The 17,859-nt window shown below is 60.8% G+C and overlaps 2 protein-coding genes across 5 annotated transcripts in view; one reads left to right on the top strand and one right to left on the bottom strand.

The window, feature by feature from the left end:
- The window catches only part of ERN2 (endoplasmic reticulum to nucleus signaling 2), a 15,823-nt gene extending 5,077 nt beyond the window's left edge, over positions 1 to 10,746 (top strand). For 3 of the 4 annotated variants that reach the window (XM_025208278.1, XM_025208277.1, XM_006027155.3), the window contains 17 exons: positions 16 to 138; positions 506 to 607; positions 1,116 to 1,374; positions 1,702 to 1,780; positions 1,873 to 2,023; positions 2,727 to 2,848; positions 3,068 to 3,247; positions 3,609 to 3,849; positions 4,247 to 4,337; positions 4,872 to 5,061; positions 5,268 to 5,367; positions 5,600 to 5,799; positions 6,044 to 6,191; positions 6,876 to 7,003; positions 7,896 to 8,019; positions 8,311 to 8,378; positions 8,469 to 10,746. In XM_025208278.1, coding sequence (XP_025064063.1) covers positions 16 to 138; positions 506 to 607; positions 1,116 to 1,374; positions 1,702 to 1,780; positions 1,873 to 2,023; positions 2,727 to 2,848; positions 3,068 to 3,247; positions 3,609 to 3,849; positions 4,247 to 4,337; positions 4,872 to 5,061; positions 5,268 to 5,367; positions 5,600 to 5,799; positions 6,044 to 6,191; positions 6,876 to 7,003; positions 7,896 to 8,019; positions 8,311 to 8,378; positions 8,469 to 8,660 — 2,498 coding nt within the window. In that variant the 3' untranslated portion in view covers positions 8,661 to 10,746. The remainder of the gene's footprint in view (positions 1 to 15; positions 139 to 505; positions 608 to 1,115; positions 1,375 to 1,701; positions 1,781 to 1,872; positions 2,024 to 2,726; positions 2,849 to 3,067; positions 3,248 to 3,608; positions 3,850 to 4,246; positions 4,338 to 4,871; positions 5,062 to 5,267; positions 5,368 to 5,599; positions 5,800 to 6,043; positions 6,192 to 6,875; positions 7,004 to 7,895; positions 8,020 to 8,310; positions 8,379 to 8,468) is intronic. The other variant, XM_025208276.1, reaches the window with a different exon arrangement.
- A 1,079-nt stretch (positions 10,747 to 11,825) lies between these two features.
- The window catches only part of PLK1 (polo like kinase 1), a 7,359-nt gene continuing 1,325 nt past the window's right edge, over positions 11,826 to 17,859 (bottom strand). Inside the window, exons 2-10 of the mRNA XM_006027154.2 lie at positions 17,454 to 17,622; positions 16,955 to 17,099; positions 16,582 to 16,675; positions 15,999 to 16,218; positions 15,060 to 15,218; positions 14,780 to 14,857; positions 14,070 to 14,224; positions 13,216 to 13,398; positions 11,826 to 12,454 (exon numbers count right to left, since the gene is read on the bottom strand). Of these exons, the coding sequence (XP_006027216.1) occupies positions 12,248 to 12,454; positions 13,216 to 13,398; positions 14,070 to 14,224; positions 14,780 to 14,857; positions 15,060 to 15,218; positions 15,999 to 16,218; positions 16,582 to 16,675; positions 16,955 to 17,099; positions 17,454 to 17,622 (1,410 nt within the window). The 3' untranslated portion in view covers positions 11,826 to 12,247. The remainder of the gene's footprint in view (positions 12,455 to 13,215; positions 13,399 to 14,069; positions 14,225 to 14,779; positions 14,858 to 15,059; positions 15,219 to 15,998; positions 16,219 to 16,581; positions 16,676 to 16,954; positions 17,100 to 17,453; positions 17,623 to 17,859) is intronic.

Below are 17,859 nucleotides of genomic sequence, written 5' to 3'. Positions count from 1 at the left end.
TTCCTGCTTTCCCAGGGAAGAAGCAGGACACGTGGTTCGTTGTGGACCCCAGGTCTGGGGAGAAGCAGACAACGCTGTCGACAGAAGCCTGGGATGGCCTGTGCCCCTCCACCCCGCTCCTCTACATCGGCCGCACCCGTAAGCCACAACCCCCATCTGCGCACCTGGCTGTCCCGAGCCCAGTGCCAAGCCCGAGGGCCTGTCCCTGTGCCATGCAGGGCACCCAGCCATCCTCATGCAGGGTTCGCTCTGTGGCCATTAGAAACAGCAGGGGCTGGAGAAGCTTGATTTCCTGAGAGAGAAGGGAGCTGTGCCTGCAGCTTCCCTATGCTGAGATACCCTGATCCTGCTCAGAGGTGTCTGCACAGACTGTCCTGCTGGGACATGTTGCAGGAGGTTCCCCTCCAGGGCAGTTACCCAGGTGCTGGGCACCCCGTTCCCACCCCCCTGGCCCTCGCCAAGGTCTGAGCAGTGCCATGAGCTGCAGCCGCTGCTCTGTCCCCAGAGTACATCATCACCATGTATGATACCAAGTTGCGGGAGCTGCGCTGGAACGCCACCTACTCCGACTACTCCGCGCCCGTCCTGGACAAGGCCTACGATTACAGTGAGTGGTGGCGTGCACGGGGCCAGGCTCCCCACCGCGTTGCGGTGCCCTGCCAGCTTCCCTGTCGAGGAGCAGTGCCGCTGTGTGGGGAGGGGGGTCCCATGCAGTCAGTGCTGCTTCGAGGGGCCGTTTTCCCCAGCATCCCTCAGGGTGGGAGCAGTGGGGCGCATCAGCATTTGGGTCCAGAGCTCGCTGGACAGGTAGGGATGGGGGAGGCAGCAAAGGGCCACGCGAGCCCCTGCCAGCTGACTGACTTTCCAAGCTGTGTCCAGCCCTGCCTGGCTGGAGAAGTCACTGGCCTGTCTTGGAAAATAGCCCCATGGAGCCAGAGGCCAGGGTGGTGAGTCTGTCTTGGGGAGTCTACACAGGGTGATGGATAGCTGCCTGCATGCACCCTGGTTTTAAACCAGCTGTAGCCATGGGCAGCAAGCCCAGCTTGGCTGCAGGGAGCTCAGGGTAGACCATCCTAGAGACGCAGTAGCCCCACCTGCCCGGCATGTCTCCCCAGAAATGGCCCACTTCTCCTCAAGCGGGGACGGCCTGGTGGTGACCCTGGACAAGGAGAGCGGCGAGATGCTGTGGATGCAGAACTACGGTTCCCCCGTGGTGGGGATCTACACGTGGCACCAGGACAGCCTCCGGCGTGTGCCCCACCTCAACGTGGCCTTGGAGACGCTGCGATATCTGACCTTTCACTCGCAGGACATCCGCCTCAAGTGGAGCTACCCGTCCGCGAAGGACTTCTCTTCCACCAAGACCCAGCTGCTGTGCGTGTCTCGGGGTGGCCCGGGCTGTGACAGGGGTGGCATGTCCTGGGGTGGTGGCAGCACATGGCTACCCCCCTGGGGCTGGGTGGGGTGGAGCTGTTGCTCTTGGGCCTGGAGGACAGCAGCTCCCAGGGAACGTGCTGGGGTTGGGGTTTGAGCCGAGGTCGAGCACCTGCTCCTGCAGCCCCTTCCGCCTGGGGAGCAGCTGACCACAGGGGTGGCCCCCACTTCCCCTAAGCCAGTCTGGCTGCGGTTCAGGGGTTGACGCCTCGGTGGGTCCTGAGCGGTGCCGCAGACTTGGGCGCTGATACTGTCTCTGTCCCGTAGGCCGACGCTCTACATAGGGAAGTACGCGGCCAGCTTCTACGCCCTGACCTCCCTGGTCCACGAGAGTGTGGCGCTTGTGGTGAGTTCCCCATCTGTCCCCGAATGCCCCTGGCTGGCAGGCTGAGGCCATGTCCCCACTGCCGATGCTTACCGCGATGCTTTGCTGCCCAGCCCCAGGGGATCATGCTGGCTCGGATCGACGGCCCCACCACGGACGATGTGACGATGAGGGAATCTGGCGAGTGCGAGATCACCCCCAGCACGGACGTCAAGTACCCGCAGGGCAGCATCTCCTCCCCGCACAACCAGTGGCTCCTCATAGGTGAGGGCCCCCAGCGGGTAGAACTGGGAGCCAGTGATGGATGACCCTCCCTGTGACAGGGCAACCCGCCTTGCACCCGCTGTGACTAGCACCCGGGCTGCGAAGCACCTTCTGGGGCCCCCTTCCTGGAGGGAGCATCACTCCATCCCTGGCCCCTCCCCAGAAGTGGCTGCTGTGGTGAGGGGACAAAGTGGGGGGCAGTCCCAGCAGAGAGCAGCTCACGAATGCACAGACAAGTGAGCATCCAGGTTTGCAAGTGCAGAGTGGGGGAGGCACCTGGGCGAGCAAGCGTGTTTGCACTCTTGGCAGCTCCATGTGCACGATCAGAATGAACTGACATGCGCCAGTGCACATGGAAACCTGGCCATGTTTGTGCACCGCAGCAGGTCAGTGCATGAGGCCACGTGCATGGAAGCCAGGGCCCCGGTGCCAGCAAAGACGTCTGGAGAGGTCAACTTCCCCACTGTGGGCTGAGCACCAGCAGCTAAGCCCCCACCTCCAGGGGATCCTTGCAAACCCTTGCACACCCCTGGGGTGGAGCCAGTAAGATGCTGCTGGGATTCCCTTCGTGTCCAGGACAGCCACTGACACCCACATGCTGTGTGCCTGGGCCCCAGCCTGGCACAGTTCAGCCCCGAGCAGGCTGCCAGCCCAAAGGGGACAACCACGATTCAGTGGAGCTTTCTCCTCCCTTGCCCTTCAGGGCACCACGAGCTGCCTCCTGTGGTCCACACCACAATGCTGAGGACCTTTCCGGAGATGCTGAGGAAGACAACGGAAGCCATCATCCCCAAGAGCTCCCCGGCCAGGACTCTGTTTGATGAGGCGAGTGTCATGCAGCAATCCTGGGCTGCCCAGAGGGGTGGGGAGTGGCGTGGGCTGGTGTCCCAGCCTTTGGGGGCCAAAGTGGGGGTGCCCAGCGGGGTGGGAGCAGGACTGTGGCCCAGCACAGTCCTGTCCTTTCCGCTGCAGGGAAAGGCACCCAGAGCATGACTGCCAAAGGGCCTGTTGGGGTAACCTCTGTGCCCTGGCTTTGCTTTGCAGTTCCTGACCCCAGAGAGCATGGAGGATCCTGCTGGCAGGGGCAGCGAGGGGCGCTTCCACTTGGACGCCAGCCAGCCAGAGCAGACCAAGATCTACCCGGAGTCGGGCAGCGGGGACCTCGTGGGTGTGGGTGTCGCTACTGTCCTGCTGGGCGGTGGGATCCTGTTCCTCTTTCTCCGGGTGAGTGCACGCTACAGCCCTTCTCCTGCAGACTCGGGGCCTGGCTGAGCTGACTTCCCACTGGCTGGGGTTAGACATCCTCCCTGAGCTCCGCTTGCCCTGTTCCCTGGCCCAGGCGGAGTCCTGGATGTCATGGTGCCCAGTACAACCCTAGTGTAGCAGCTGACAAGCAGCTCCACCGTGGCTCAAAGTCATGCCCTTCCTTGCCCCAGCTCTGCCAGTTGCTGCAGAGGAGGGAAGTGAGCGCGCGGGTCCCTCGTTGCTGCGGTGTCTCGGCATGGAAGGACCCACCATGGCAGGGGCAGAGGGTGCTGTGGCCTGGCAGCTGTCGGGATGGTAACGTCCTTGCCTTGTGTCCCAGGTGCAGTGGGAGCAGCACAAGGCGCAGCAGCAGCAGCAGCAGCTGGAGCAGCGGCTGGAGGAGCTGCTGTCCCCGGGCCGGGTCTCCGGGGAGAATCTCCTGTTGCCGCCCAAGGAGTCAGCAAGCGGGACCCAGGAGATGGCATCGCAGTCATCCCAGAGCTCTGGTCCCTCCTCTGTGCAGAGTGACCTGGCCAACGGGATGGTCTTCCAGGGTCTGCCCGTGGCTGAGGCTGCTGAAGGTCTGTGCTGGGGGCAATGGGGTGCAGGGGGCAGAATGTCACGTCCCCGGGGCATGGAGAGGGGCATGCTGGAAGGGGCACTAGGGCAGCACAGCGCTGCGGAGATCGAGGCAGGGTCATGTCTTCCTGAGACTTGGCAGAGTTGGCGAGAGGGGCTGGCGGAAGTGTTGCCGTGTGAGGCAGGGAGGGCAGCAGCGGGGAAGGCTCTCCCTTGCAGGGTGACCAGCAGTGCAGGAAGCTGGTGCTGGATGAGCCCAGGGATTAGGAAGGGGATTGCAGAGACTGAGGGTGGCAGGAGACCATGGGTGATGGATAGTGCGCAGTGGGTGGGGACTCTGGGCACACACGGCACAAGGAACTTCTTGTGACTTTCACCCCGTGTGCATTGTCCCCACAGACACAGCACCGGATGTGATCACAGTCGGGAAGGTTTCCTTTAACCCTAAGGAAGTGCTGGGCCATGGCGCGGGGGGCACCTTTGTCTTCAGGTGAGCGGTGCTCCCAGGTGCCTTGCTTTGCTCAGGCTCTGCCCGGCTCAGAGGCACTGACCGTCCTGCCTGGGGCAATGAATTGCAAAGCCCCAGCCTGGCACAAGCTCATGGGACCTCACTGGCGAGGGCCAGGCCCACACAGATGCATGGATGGGCGCCCGTCACATATACCTGGCATGCGCTGGCCCCGATGGGCAGTCGTGGCCAAGGTGGAGAACGCTTCTGGGCTGGCGCTGAGGCACACTGTGGGAAGCCTGTGCTGTGCTGTGATTGCTGGGGCCTGGTCTGACACCCAGCAGTTCCCCCAGTCCTTGCTCAGTCCCTTGCAAAGGGACCTCTGTTCTCCATGTAGAGGCTCAAGCAATCCCTGCCATGCCTGGGGGAGACCTCATTCAGGGCCACGGCTTCTGCTGTCACTCAGGCTGTCCGTGCAGGGGAGCTAAGGGCTGGGTCACCTCGCAGCCTCCATGGTGCTGAGCTGTCCTCTGGGTCACAGGCAGCAGAGCTCATAGCCTCTCTCCCCCGCCCCAGGGGCCGGTTTGACGGCCGCGACGTGGCTGTGAAGCGCCTGCTGCCCGAGTGCTTCTACCTGGTGGACCGGGAGGTCCAGCTGCTGCGGGAGTCGGACGAGCACCCCAACGTCGTGCGCTATTTTTGCACGGAGAAGGACAAGCAGTTCCACTACATCGCCATCGAGCTCTGCTCTGCCACGCTGCAGGAGGTGAGCCCGCAGCCCTGCCCCCAGACGCTCCACGAGGCAGCTCCTGGCGGATGAGTGTGTGCAGAGGTCTCTGCAGGGCAGCCAGACCCCAGATTCTGGCTGGGCTCCAAGCTGGGAACGAGGTGGCTTTGGGCTGCAGGGAGACAAGGCCTCCAGTGTACTCGTTGGGGAGTTTCCCATTTGCTCTATCTCCGTGTGTGCATTAGTATGTGGAGAACCCCAGCTTTGACCGCCGCAGCCTGGACCCTATCACTTTGCTGCATCAGACCATGTCAGGCCTGGCCCACCTCCACGCCCTCCACATCGGTAAGGGAGGCTTCTTGCCCAGGTGACGGGCTCCGTTCAGCCCACTCGGTTCCAGCAGCCGATGTATGGCAGGCCTCAAATCCCAGTGGAGGGTGGGACCCAGAGGGCCGTGGGCCTGAGGCTGCTGTGGTCTGGGTGCAGCTAGCAGCCGCTCCTCAGTCCAAGACTCTGGGGACTCGGTCCTGCCACCATGAAGCAGCTCCAGCTGACTCTGCGGGCTCTTCTTTTCCAGTTCATCGGGACCTGAAGCCGTGCAACATCCTGATCTCGGCCCCCAACAGCCAAGGGCAGATCAGGGCCATCCTCTCGGACTTTGGTCTTTGCAAGAAGCTGCAGGGCGGCCGGCACAGCTTCAGCCTCCGCTCCGGCATCCCGGGCACCGAGGGCTGGATCGCGCCCGAGCTACTGCGGGAGGACCCCAAGGAGAACCCTGTGAGTGAGCGGCTGCACCCCACACGTGGCTAACCCCTCCCTTCTGCCCAGCTGCCTCTTGCCCCAGGCCACGGAGCGCCACATACTGATCAGGGCATGGGTTTTGTAGCTGGAAGGAAGAGCAGCTGCCAGGCTAAATGCAGCTTGCTATCAGGGGCTTGTATTCGGAGGTGGAGCCGAGGGGCGGGAAGGGTCCCCTGCCCCAGCACCCAGTGGCTCTGACCGCCACGGTCGTGTTTTACAGACGTGTGCGGTGGACATCTTCTCAGCCGGCTGCGTGTTCTTCTACGCGGTGTCAGGGGGGCAGCACCCCTTCGGGGACAGTCTGCGGCGCCAGGCCAACATCCTGTCGGGCACGTACCTGCTGACATGTCTGCTGGAGGACACTCATGGTAGGACCCTGCTTCATGGGCATTGCGCCACTTACAGCCCCCTGTTAGGACCAGCGCCTTCACTGGCACTTTCCATCCAAGGCTCCTGAGTCATATTGCAAGTGGGGATTTTTTCTGGCCTCACAAGCCCTTGGGTCGGGTCTGCACTGCTAATCCCATTTTACAGGTCAGGAACCTGAGGCCAAAGAAGTGGAAGGGACCTGACCAAAGTCCCATGGGGAGTCAGTAGCAGAGCCTGGTCCTATGCCTTAGCTGAAGGCAGCTTTTCAGATGCCCTGAGGCTGGAGAGCCAGAGCCCTGAAACACAGGAGAGGCTTTGGGGTCCAGACAGTCCCTTCCTCGCTGGCCAGGGCTGGGTTGTTCCCAGCAGGAGAATCTCTGTGGCAGCGAATGGCTCAAGCAGGGGGGTTTCCAGCACGCTCCTCGCAGGGTGATTCACTGTTTCCTCTGTTCCATGCTGCTGGGAAGGGACATGGGGAGCTTTGAAGCCACAGGCAGGCTCGGTTCTATTGCAGGGCACTGTTGGGTCAGAGCCCTGGCACCTCGCCCTGTGGGCGTGCATTTCCTCTCTGGGAACCCACCCTGGGGAGAGGGGCCAGGGCTGGGGGAGGGAAGGCTGGGGTGGCTCCTTCCCTTCTCCGGGGCCTTCATCACCTACTCTCTGTGTTTTCTTTTGCATCCAAGACAACATCGTGGCACGGGAGCTGATTTCGGCGATGATCAGCAGTGAGCCCCAGGACCGCCCTTCAGCCCCCCTGGTCCTCATGCACCCCTTCTTCTGGAGCCGGGAGAAGCAGCTGCAGTTCTTCCAGGTGAGAGGCTGCTGGCCTGTCTGACAGGATAGATCCCAGCGACCCCGTCCCCCCTTCCAAACCCAGCTCTGGAGCATTTTGTCACAATACAAACTGCGTAGTGATCTCCCCGAGCCTGGAGCCTCTGAGTGGGCCTGGTGCTCTGTGCTTGCTGTCATGCTTGGGCTTGGATTTCACTCCAGGGGCTGAGTGAGGGGTCATTTGAGGCAAGCACAAGCCCAGTTCCTGGCCCTCTTGATGACCCAGATGATGCACGACCAGCTCGGGGCTGCCTTTCCCAGGCTGCAGGTGGCCTGAAACAAAAGCCCTGAGAATTGGTTCAGAGCTCAAAGATTAAAGAAACCAAAGAGGTTGGTTTCAGGAACTGTTTGGCTGCTGATCCCATTTGCAGAACTGTGCTGTTCCTGTGGGCCCATGATCCCCAGCTGCTTCCCTGCCTTCCTGCTCGCCTGTCCCCAAACTGGCCGTGGCCTGCCCCAGCCTCTGCCCCCTTGTCTTGTCTGGATGGAAATCTGCAGGAGCCTAGAACAGACATGGGAGCAGCATGAAGTAGGCTGGATGTACAACTGCAGTAGCCCCTGGGGCGGCCACACTGCCCAGAGCTTTCTCTTAAATGAAGGGCAGGCCTGGCTGGCTGCAGAGCACAGGGGCTACGGTGCTCAGTGTTGCAGACAAGTGCGGGAGGCTCCCCCAGGCTCCCCAGTGATGGGGCATGGCCCATCAACCTCGCGCTCATCAGTTTTGCTCTGGCAGTTTTGCTTCCACCGCCGTCACCCACCAACTCCCCAGTGACAAGCAGACTTAGCCATTCACCTGCAGCCCGTAAGCACAGCAGGGTGAGGGCTCCGGCCCACACGGGGATGACCTCTGAGCTACTCTCTCTGCTCTTCAGGACGTCAGCGACCGGATCGAGAAGGAGCCTGCCGAGGGGCCCGTTGTCACTGCCTTGGAGGCGGGGGGCCATGCGGTGGTGAGGATGAACTGGAGGATGCACATCTCTGTCCCGCTGCAGACAGGTAATGGCTCACACACCAGGTCTTGTGCCTGATGCTGAATGGGGGACCTGCCTTCTGCAAAGGCATTGAGGGTGCTTGGGGCTTTCCAGGCACAGGCAGGTGCTTGGAGCTTTCCAGCACTCATCCTGCTCGGGGCAATTTGCTCGGTCACTTTGGGCCACTGGAAATCCAGTGAGACCAGGGTCCCTGTAGCTGTGTCTTGCCTGCTCTCGAGTACCCCAGCCGCCTCCCCCCAGGACATGCTCCCACCTCCTGGTCTTAGAGGCTCATTCAGTCTCTTGCTGTTTCCAGACTTGAGGAAGTTCCGTTCATACAAGGGCAGCTCCGTGCGCGACCTCCTGCGGGCCATGAGAAACAAGGTACTGCCCCCAACCCTCCTCCCTGCTGCAGGCCGGGGCCCCGAGGCTTGGGCCATGCGTAAACCCGTCCTCTTGCTGTTTCTTGTGCAGAAGCACCACTACCACGAGCTGCCAGCAGACGTCCAGGAGACGCTGGGGGCTGTTCCTGATGACTTTGTTCAGTACTTCACCTCCCGCTTCCCCAGGCTGCTGCTGCACACGCACATGGCCATGCGGATCTGTGCTGGGGAGAGGCTCTTCCACTCCTACTACTACCGGGAGTCGGGAGACCCTGGGAAATGAGCGGAGAAGCTGCTGCTGGGTCAGGACTGACTTGGAGGCTTGCACTGCCCAGCAGCATCTCATTGGCCTGGTAAGGGGGAGCCTGCCGGGCTGAGGCTCCCACCAGATAGCTCTTGCCCAGCACGTGCCCTAGTTTAATTCTTTCAGCACAGAGGTTTCTGCAGGATGTAGCACAACTAGCAGCACAGCTTGCTGTCCCTGCCGCCTCCCCAAGCTGGGCTGGATGGCATCTCCCTGCCCCTGCCACTGCCTGCTGTCCCTGTGGTGGGAACTTGAGGGGCTTTCCCTGAGGCTCCTGGCTGGGAGAGCTGGGTCCTGACCAGTTCTCCAGACCTTCCTTTTCCAAGGCACTTGCTCCAGGTTTCATTTGTGGGCGCACAGAGGAGCCCTGGCTTTGGGGCTCATGCACTCGCAGTGCAGCTGTCCATCGTACTAACAGGCCCAGTGCTCTGCAGACTGTCATGTAACAGTGCCCGGCGTGGGGCTAGTGCTGGCACGGGGTTCGCACCCAAGCCCCAGAGCCAGTCTTGCAGGCCCTCTTGCATCTGCTCTTCAACCCTGCGCCAGGCAGGTGTCCAGGTCCCAGAGGCTGGAGGAGGACTGGGCTTGCCTTGAGGCAGAGGCCAGGCCCTTCACCTTGGCAGGACTCTTGCTGAGCTCCCTGGAGTCTGGGCACTGGTTCTGTCAGGACTCTCAGCTTGAAGAACAGCAACGCCGGTGCCTCCCTGGGCCCAGACAGCAGCGGGCTGGATCGGATGCCACTGGTCCCTCTGGGTCTCTCCCTGCACCTGTTGATCCTGATCCCGGGGCCAATCCAGGTGCATTCTTGGAAGTGAGGAACGTGCGTATCAAAGGGCGGAGAGCCTCTAGCAAGCTACGGCCAGGGCTGTGCCATCTTTGGGCTCGGACCCTGGATGAAGTGGCCCCAGGGCAAGCTCAGCTGCAAGCGTCCATGCACAAGCGCATGTGCATCAGGGCAAGGCCTGGGAAGCTTTTATCTGAAACAATGTGATTTGAAGCTCGGTGGCACTGGACAGTCCAGGCCAGAGGACGACTGCGGGCAGCGTGAGCCGTCGCCTGCAGGACTGCAGGCTGGTGTCTACAGCCTTTTACCATTTTTTAACCCAAAACCACTTTTAGTCTATTTTCTTGCCCCTCCCAGAGGCCTGTCTCTGGAGCATGAGCATGGGATGTAGCACGGCCCCCTGCCCCTGTGAGAGCAGTCTGAGACAGCCAATTTCTTGGTGGCATTTGCTCCCTTCCGGGCCAAGTGCCTGGGTCCGTCTCTGTGCCTCTGCTCATGCCACAGCTCAGGTGTCTTCTGGCTGACCCAGCAGTGTCTGCCTGTTAACCAGATGAGGAAGCCCGTGCGGTGTTTCCCGATTAGTCACAGGGCTGCAGCTGTTTGCAGAGCAGTTCCCTAGCAGAGGACCCTCCCTGGGCTCAGCAGGCCTCTGGGCACACGGAGAGGCATCAGCTGCTCCAGACCTCTTGGCTGCGAGACATCTTCGTGGCTGCTCTTGGTCTGGCGTCTCTCCAGCGAGCGAACAGCCTCTGCCAGGCCAGGACTCCCACACTGAGTCACAGGCTGAGGGTTTCCCCGGGGGTACGAAGTGCTGTGTTTGAAGAATAGCAAGAGCGGGAAGAGGCTGCTGGGGCCTTCCGCTTCCCTGGTACGTTACAGCCTGACAGCCTCAGAAATGCCCCTGTGGGCACTCCTATTCCCCAGAGCCTGAGAGCGCAGCTCTATTTCTGCAGTCTCAAAACTGGCCTGAGGTCAGCTCTGCCTCCTCGAGACCTGATATGCCGCAGCTTGTAGACCTCTCTTGCTACTGCAGCCGACACTGCCGGGCAGACCTGGCTCTAAATGCACCACCGTCTTCCCGCACACTTTTCTTTCCTTGGGTGACGGTTTTGTACGTTTGATTGTGGTTTTTCTCCGGGTGTTGGGGCTGGGCTTTAGGTAACAATCAGTTTGTACCTGCTGTACTTACAGAGCATTTTATATGGCAGAGAATATTTTATATACAATGCTGTAAATAAAAGATTTTAAAAGTTCACCTAGGTAAAATGGGGAACAGATCCAGCCAGTAGTACTAGGAGTTCATGCTGGTTGAGGCCTTCTCCGCCTGGGGTATTTACCAAGCGGTCCTGCATTTACACGCGCCCATTAAAAACACTAGAGCCCTAGTGCCGAAATCAGGGAGAGCAGTGGAAGCGGGACGTTGGTAATGCGCCACTGGGGTACCGTGCACCTGCTCTCACCCCCAGGCTGTTGTGCCTGCTTGGGAAGCATTTCCCAAAGTGGAGTATGGTCTCCATCCTCCCAGCCACGGCTGTTTGAGGACAGAAGTGAGGCTCGTTTGGGGAAACGCTTGCCCTGCCAAGCCCCAGCAGCATGGCTGGCATCCGCCTGCTGTCTCCCCAGGTGCAGCTCCCTCCCGAGGCTGGAGCAGATGCCAACATTGTGCTTACCTAGGACCCGCTGTCACGGAGCCGTGACCACTGGGCTTGTTCCAGCCAGGGAGGGTGTCTCACTAAATAAGAGGCGGCCTGCATCCCCTCAAGGAAGAGAGTTCATTAGCTCCCATACCTGTGCAAAGGGCTTCACCTTTTGGGCTTCCAGCACCTGCTCCATGCTTGTCCCTGACTGTGCAGGGCCAGGTACCCTGGGCACCGCAGCCAGGGGAGGCTGGGGGGCGTTTCAGGCCCTGGCAAGGGACGGATGGCAGCTCTTAGGCAGGCAGAGGACGTTGGCAGCAGGACCCAGCCCTGCACAAGCCCTGTCTAGTTGGAAGGGCTTAGTAACCAGTGGGGTGTTTCTGCTTAGCCCTGCAGGTAGGGTCGGCCTGCAGCAGGACGCCGTGCCTACAGGGAACAGCCAAGCTGCCTCAGGCAGTTGGAGCTGAGCTTAGGTAAGGCTGGGAGGGCCCCAGGGCCTTCGGCTAAGCCCCCCGATCTCTGCCAACGGGACCCGGGCAGCAGCAGGGAGCCAAGGCCGCTCTGCTTCCATGAACCAGTTACCTTGCAAAGCAGCCTCAGTCTTGCAGGGGTGCAGGATACCTCTGCCCTGGGCTCCACACCCAGGGGCCCCAGCAGCAGCCCTGCCAGGCAGGGGGACTAGACTCAAGGCAGGAGCAGGGGGCTGCAACAAAACAATCTTTAATCGAGACACATCATATACAAAAGAAGTTTAATGGGAGGCAGACTAGCTCCAACGTTAAAAGGCCGATTGCTCCGCTCGGACCCCGTCCGCGTGCGCCTTGAACACCCGACGGGCACCATGTGGGGGGAAAAGGGAAGCCCAGAAACAAAATAAATTACATGAGGCCTCTACCCTCCCCTCTGCACGGGGCAGGGAAGGAGCAGGCTGCTCGGAGAGTACAGGAGCCGGGGTTGCAAGTTAGGAAGACCTAGATGTTTAATAGAAGCCGACTGGCTGGCAGGGAGCAGAGAGCCGAGCCGTTGGGTAGGTACGGAGCCCCGAGCTGCCAGCTCCCACCCCCATAGTCTGGCTGCTGGAGCAAAGTCCCACCCCCTCAGAGGCCTCGAGGTTGGCCCAGACGCGGAGTCCACAGCGTGAAGCCCTAAGCGCAAGTTTTTGTGCGGGCCGAGCCCGACTTGGAAGTGAGGAGCTTCTCCACCATGGTGCGGGCGTAGCGCAGCCGGCTGGCCAGCTCCTTGCAGCAGCCGTGCTCCTCGATCAGGCTGAGCTTGTAGGTGTGGAAGTCCCGCTTCTCGTCGATGTAGGCGACGGCTGCCATCAAGGGGCACAGGATGATCTTGGTGTGGTCCTGTGGAGGGAGAAGCCAGGCTGAGCCGAGGTTGCCCCCCACACACAAGGCTGCACCAGGTGTGGGGGTTCCTGAGGGGTCGAGTCCCAGGGCACATACCCCTCTCCCCACAAGGGTGCTCAGCCCCAGCCTATGGAACCAGGTCAAGCAGCCTGCACGGCTTCTGGCGACTCCAAAAAATTTGGTGGTGGGGGAGTGGGCAGCATTAGTCACTGCTCCGCTGCTGCCAGGTTTCCAGACCTGTGGGGAGCCTGCACGCTAAGGTAAAGCACGTGGGGCTGAGGCAGCGTGGGGCCCAATCCAGACACACCAACCCTGTGCAGGATCCAGCCCCACGCTGCTCATCCGGCCCCCGGGGCCAAAAGGCTGAGCACCACTGGCTGAGCAGGCCAGCACTCCCTCCCAGGGGAACAAGGCATTGATGCAGTTTCTGTTGCAGCATTTCAGCAAGTTGGAAGCGAGGAGAGAGAAACCATGGTAGTAGTCCGCTCCGGACAGTATTGCAGCTGCACTAGGGACGCCAGGTACAAGCTGTAGGGAGCGAGGAGACATTCCCACGGCAAGGCAGCGCACCGTGCTGGACAGGCAGGGATGCTCAGGGGCTGGGGAACACACCAGGCAGACCAAGATCTGGCCTGAGTTTGTAGTCACCTGCTCCTGCTACGTGCAGAAGAGAGTAACGCCCTGTCTCCGGCACTCGGGCAAGTGACGTACCGAGCTGCCGGCACCCCAAGCCGGGCGCACAGGTGCCATGGCCTCACCTGGAAGAAGTTGATCTGCACAGTGCCGTTGCTCAGGTGCAGGATGATGGCGCTGCGGGTCCGGAACCAGGCGCGGAGGTAGGGCAAGCGAGCGAGCTCGTCTCCCTCGCGGGGCGTGATATTTGCCCCGGCCTTCAGCAGGTGCTCGCTCATGTAGTTCCGGAAGTATTTCAGCAGCGTTATCTATAGCAGGGATGGGAGCTTTGTGAGCTGGGGGCATGAGCGCAAGGGGAAGCATGGTGCCAGGGCAGGGGCTGCTTCCAGCCTCTCGGCCACTATTCCTTTTACCTTGGCAGCAAGACTGCAAAGGGCCAAGGACCCACAGAGAAGGGAAGAACCAGCCCAAGCTGCCTGGCTACTGCAGCAGCCTGTATGCAATGCCCCCTGGGACAAGGCAGGACTGGTCAGTTGTACTTGGGGGTCCTGGATTCATAACTTTACACTTTGGCATGGGCAGGTCCTGGCACAGCTGAAAAGTAGCCTTCAGTGTTAGAAGGTCCATAAAACCCCAAGGGCACCGGGTTTGACAGCGTGAGTGGGACCCAAGCTGCTGCCAGGGTGCTGGTAGGAGAGCCAGGAGTGCAAAGGCGTAGCACATCTAGGCTCTGCCCCGTGCAGCCTGGCTGGTTCCTGAAGCACTCATGCAGCACTAAGAGCCACCTGGGTACGGGCATTATCTTTCCAGGTGACAGGCAGAGGCTGATGCAGCCAAAGTGGCAGCAGGTCTTGGCTGGGGCAGGGCTTCTCACGTTAAGCGTGGGAGTCACCGCAGCAAGGGCAGAAGGGCAGCCATGGTTGGCAGAGGGCTGGTTCCCCACTGCTGCTGCTAGACCCGCGTCTCCAAAGGAACTGACCTTTTTGGTTAATGCGGATGGATAGGATCTCACGGTGAAGTAGGACTCGGAGCTATTCTGCTCGATGTACTGCAGGCTGTCCCCGTCGTTGTACATGATGAGGCGGGTGGAGTCATTGAAGAGGACCCCAACGCTGTTGTCACACAGCTGGTAGCCTGGGTCGAGAAGGGAGCGTGAGAGCTCCAGGCACAGCATTGCTAGTGCAGCTGGAGGCCCATTTGTGCCTGGAGAGGGGCCCCCATCACCACACCCTCCTGGCCAAGCCACTTGGCTGTGGGTTCCTGCTTTCTAAGGGGCCTGGGAGGGAAGTCCTGCTGCACAGTCTCCATCAAGCAGCCAGTGATGACAACAGCAAGCATGTCTTCATCCCCCCCAGCCTGCACAGAAGATGCCCCAGCTACCCCTGCACTCTACCCAACGCTGGCTGCAAGGCAACGCGAGCTGCGTGCAGCCATCAGATCTTGCACACTTCAGGCTGGAAGAAGGGTCTAGTGCTAGGTCACGACTCCTTTAATTTGCTGTGGATTTTCCCTTGCACTCTGGTACCAGCACCCAGGCATGACATGTTACACAGCTAGCAGCCTAAGAACTAGCAACTCCTGACACTTGACTTGTGGCTGCCCTTGACAGACTCCCCCATAAGTCTCACACTCCCTCGAGGGCATTCCCCCCCACCAGGGAGCTGAGGGGAACACCAAGGAGCCACTTACCTAATCCGTACTTATCTGAGTAGTCCACCCATTTGCTAACCCAGAAAATGGGAATGCAGGCGGGATCCTCGGCCTCCTCTGCAAGAGACGCAATGTGTTAGATAAAGGCATTTGCTGAAACCCCCATGGCAGCCAGCCTCGGGGTTTGAAATTCAGGCAGCCCCTGTGCAGGTCAGCCAGGCTCCTTGAAGGTCTGGATCAGGACACACGAGTCAACAGGGAAGATTATACAAGGACACCACTGCATCTCAGACCCCCCCTTCGCCTCCCCCGGGCTCACCTTGTCTCACTAACACCCTCTCCGAGGGCTTGGCTGCATTAACAGCGGTCAGCTGCTGCAACATGTCAGCAAGGTGGCAGTCGACAGCATCTCCCAGCTCCCGCGGCATCGCTTCTTCTTCCTTTTCAGGCACCTTCTCCAGTGCGGGGCTGTCTAGTCCTGAGCCAGGGGAGAAGGGCAGGCCAAGCTGCATTAGTAGTGTGAAGGCTGGAGACAGCAGGTGGAGAAGTCCATGCAATTGTGCATCAGCGAGTCCCTCCCACCGTGAGGCTAGAACCAGGCGTCTCCTCCAGAACGGACAGTCCTCCCCCTCACCATCCTGGCCAAGCGTGATGCCTGCTCCCCAGAGCCAAGATTGCCGCAACTCAACCTGAGGAGGGTCCTCACGAAAACCCAGGCCTTGCAAATGGCAGAGTTGCACCCTGCTACCAGTGGCAGGGAAAGACTGGCTGGTTCCTCGGTGGAAGGGAAGCCCGTGTCTCCCCTTCGGGCAACAGGTGCCGGGCAGCCCTTCCCTCGCGTTCCGGACATGGAGACATGGGGATCCAGTGCTGCCACCACTGACCTGTGAGACTACAAGAGCTGCCAGTTGCATCCAAACAACCAGGCACCAGTACTGTCAGGAGCCAGGGCAGAGTGGAGGGCTGCCCCATGCTGTCGGGGTGCCACGGGGCAGGGCGAGCCCCTCGGTACTGTCTGACAAGAGCTCAAGGAGCTGGGCTCTCCTCTAGGGGGTCAGTTATTGCTCCTGCGGAGGGAAGGGCAGCATCAGACTGCCACAATCCCCAGACCTCCGTGCAAGCTCATCAGTGGTTCTGGCTGTCATCTGTAGCTTGCTCTTAGCCCTGGACAGACACCATTTGCCCTGCACCGTAATCCAGGCCTCTCCTGGCATTTCTAGGCCCCGAACACCCCCTCCTTTGCCATGCAGGGCCCCACCTTTGTTAAGTGCAGTAAGGGGCTTCCGCCCGTTTGCGTCGAGGGCAGTGGGAGTGATGGAAAACCTCGGCGGGACAGTGAGACAGGTGGTGGGCAGGCGGGCGGGGATGTAACCCGACGTGAAGAACTCGTCATTCAGCAACTCGTCAATGGTGGGGCGGGTGGTAGGGTCTGACCTCAGCATCTTCTGGATGAGGCTAGCAGCTACCGGGTTGATGTGCTGAAAGAGGAGACCGGCAGTTTGTGGCTGGAAGGGACCGGTGTGCTTCTGTACTAGTGGAAGGGCCAAACCCCCCGCAACATGCAGGGCTTTCCTGCTCCAAACAGAGCCATGGAGAGACCAGGGCACGAGCCCAGAGGAGCCGAGGATGGCAAGATATAGCTAGCTCTCCTGTGAGGCTCAGTGCTATGATGGACTAGGCTGGTGGACAGCAGCGGAGGAGCCAGAGACCCAGGGCCCCTCCCAGGAGTGTGCACAGGGTGCTAGGAACCATTTCACAGCAAGCAAGAGAGTTTGGCTTGCGCCCCACCCTGGCATCCCTGCTGGAGAGGGAGCATGGGCCCTCCAGCAGGCCCCACCTACCTTTGGGATGGTGTACTCATTCTTCTTGATACGGATGTACGTCTCTTTTAGGCAAGAGGTTTCAAATGGCGGCTTCCCCACTAGCAGTGTGTACCTGCATACGGAGGAGAGAGCGGCCTGTCACGGGTTCATGCAAGAGAGTTCAGGAGGTTGCAGGACTTATGCCCCAGAGGTAACCCCCGATCTGTAGAGAAGCGCTGGAACAGGCTCCCCAGAGAGGTGGTGCAGTCTCCGTCCTCGGGAGTGTTTAAGCCCCAGCTAGACAAAGCCTTGGCCGGGCTGATGTAGCTGGGGCTGGTCCTGCTTGGAGCAGGGGTTGGACTAGATGCGACTTCCCGAGGTCCCATCCCACCCTCATGTCCTATGAACTCACATGATGCAGCCGATGGACCAGATGTCCACTTCAAAGCTGTGCCCCTTCTTGCCCAGCACTTCGGGTGCAATGTAGTTTGGTGTGCCACACAGGGTCTTCTTGCGCTCCCCGTCGTACTCTACCCTGGTGGCCAGCCCGAAGTCGCCTTAAAGATTCAGACAGAAGAGAATTTGCTTGCATCGGCTTAACTTCAGGCTCAGCTGTCACCTGTGGATGTCGAGGGCCGCGGCGTGCCCTGCTGAGCCACCTGCGTGGACCTGCAGCAACACCCTCCCAAGACCCCATCTCAAGTGCCTGGAAGAGTTTGCTCCTGGACAGAGGGACGTGCTTGCCAAGGGTGGGGGTGAGAGGCTGCCGTTCGGCTTCACAGTGGCAGAAGCTACTGGATTTACCCCTTTACCCCACCTGCATGCAGACACGGGAGGGAGGAAGGGAGGGACCCCAGGGCTCCAACAGCTCCAGGAAGAACCCGCGCCCCGCTGGGCGGGGAGGCCTGTACCTATTTTCACCTCCATGTCGTCATTGAGGAACAGGTTGCCCAACTTGAGGTCGCGGTGAATCACGCGGTTGCTGTGCAGGTACTGGCAGCCCAGGATGGTTTGCCGCAGGTAGTACCGCGCCTCGGGCTCCGTCAGCGCCTTCCTCCGCTTGTGCAGCTCCAGCAGCGACTGGGCAAGGGGGAGAAGGCGCGTGAGCACCAGCTACCAGCCCGCCTGCCCCGCGCCTGCCGCAGCGGGGCCCCCAAGGAGGGCGCCGGGCACCCCGGCCCCTTTAAGGCGCGCGGAACGTTCAGACAGCCGCGCGGAACGCTCGGACTCGCCCGCGGAACGCTCGGACCCGCCCGCGGAACGCTCGGACCCCCGCGCGGAACGCTCGTTCGTTCGGCACGGGCGGTTCCCGCCCGG

This window comes from Alligator sinensis, unplaced genomic scaffold (assembly GCF_000455745.1).
Source record: "Alligator sinensis unplaced genomic scaffold, ASM45574v1 scaffold1164_1, whole genome shotgun sequence".
Classification (NCBI taxonomy): Eukaryota; Metazoa; Chordata; order Crocodylia; family Alligatoridae; genus Alligator; species Alligator sinensis.
Note: the sequence above shows the minus strand (reverse complement) of the source record. Positions and strands in the feature narration are given on the sequence as shown.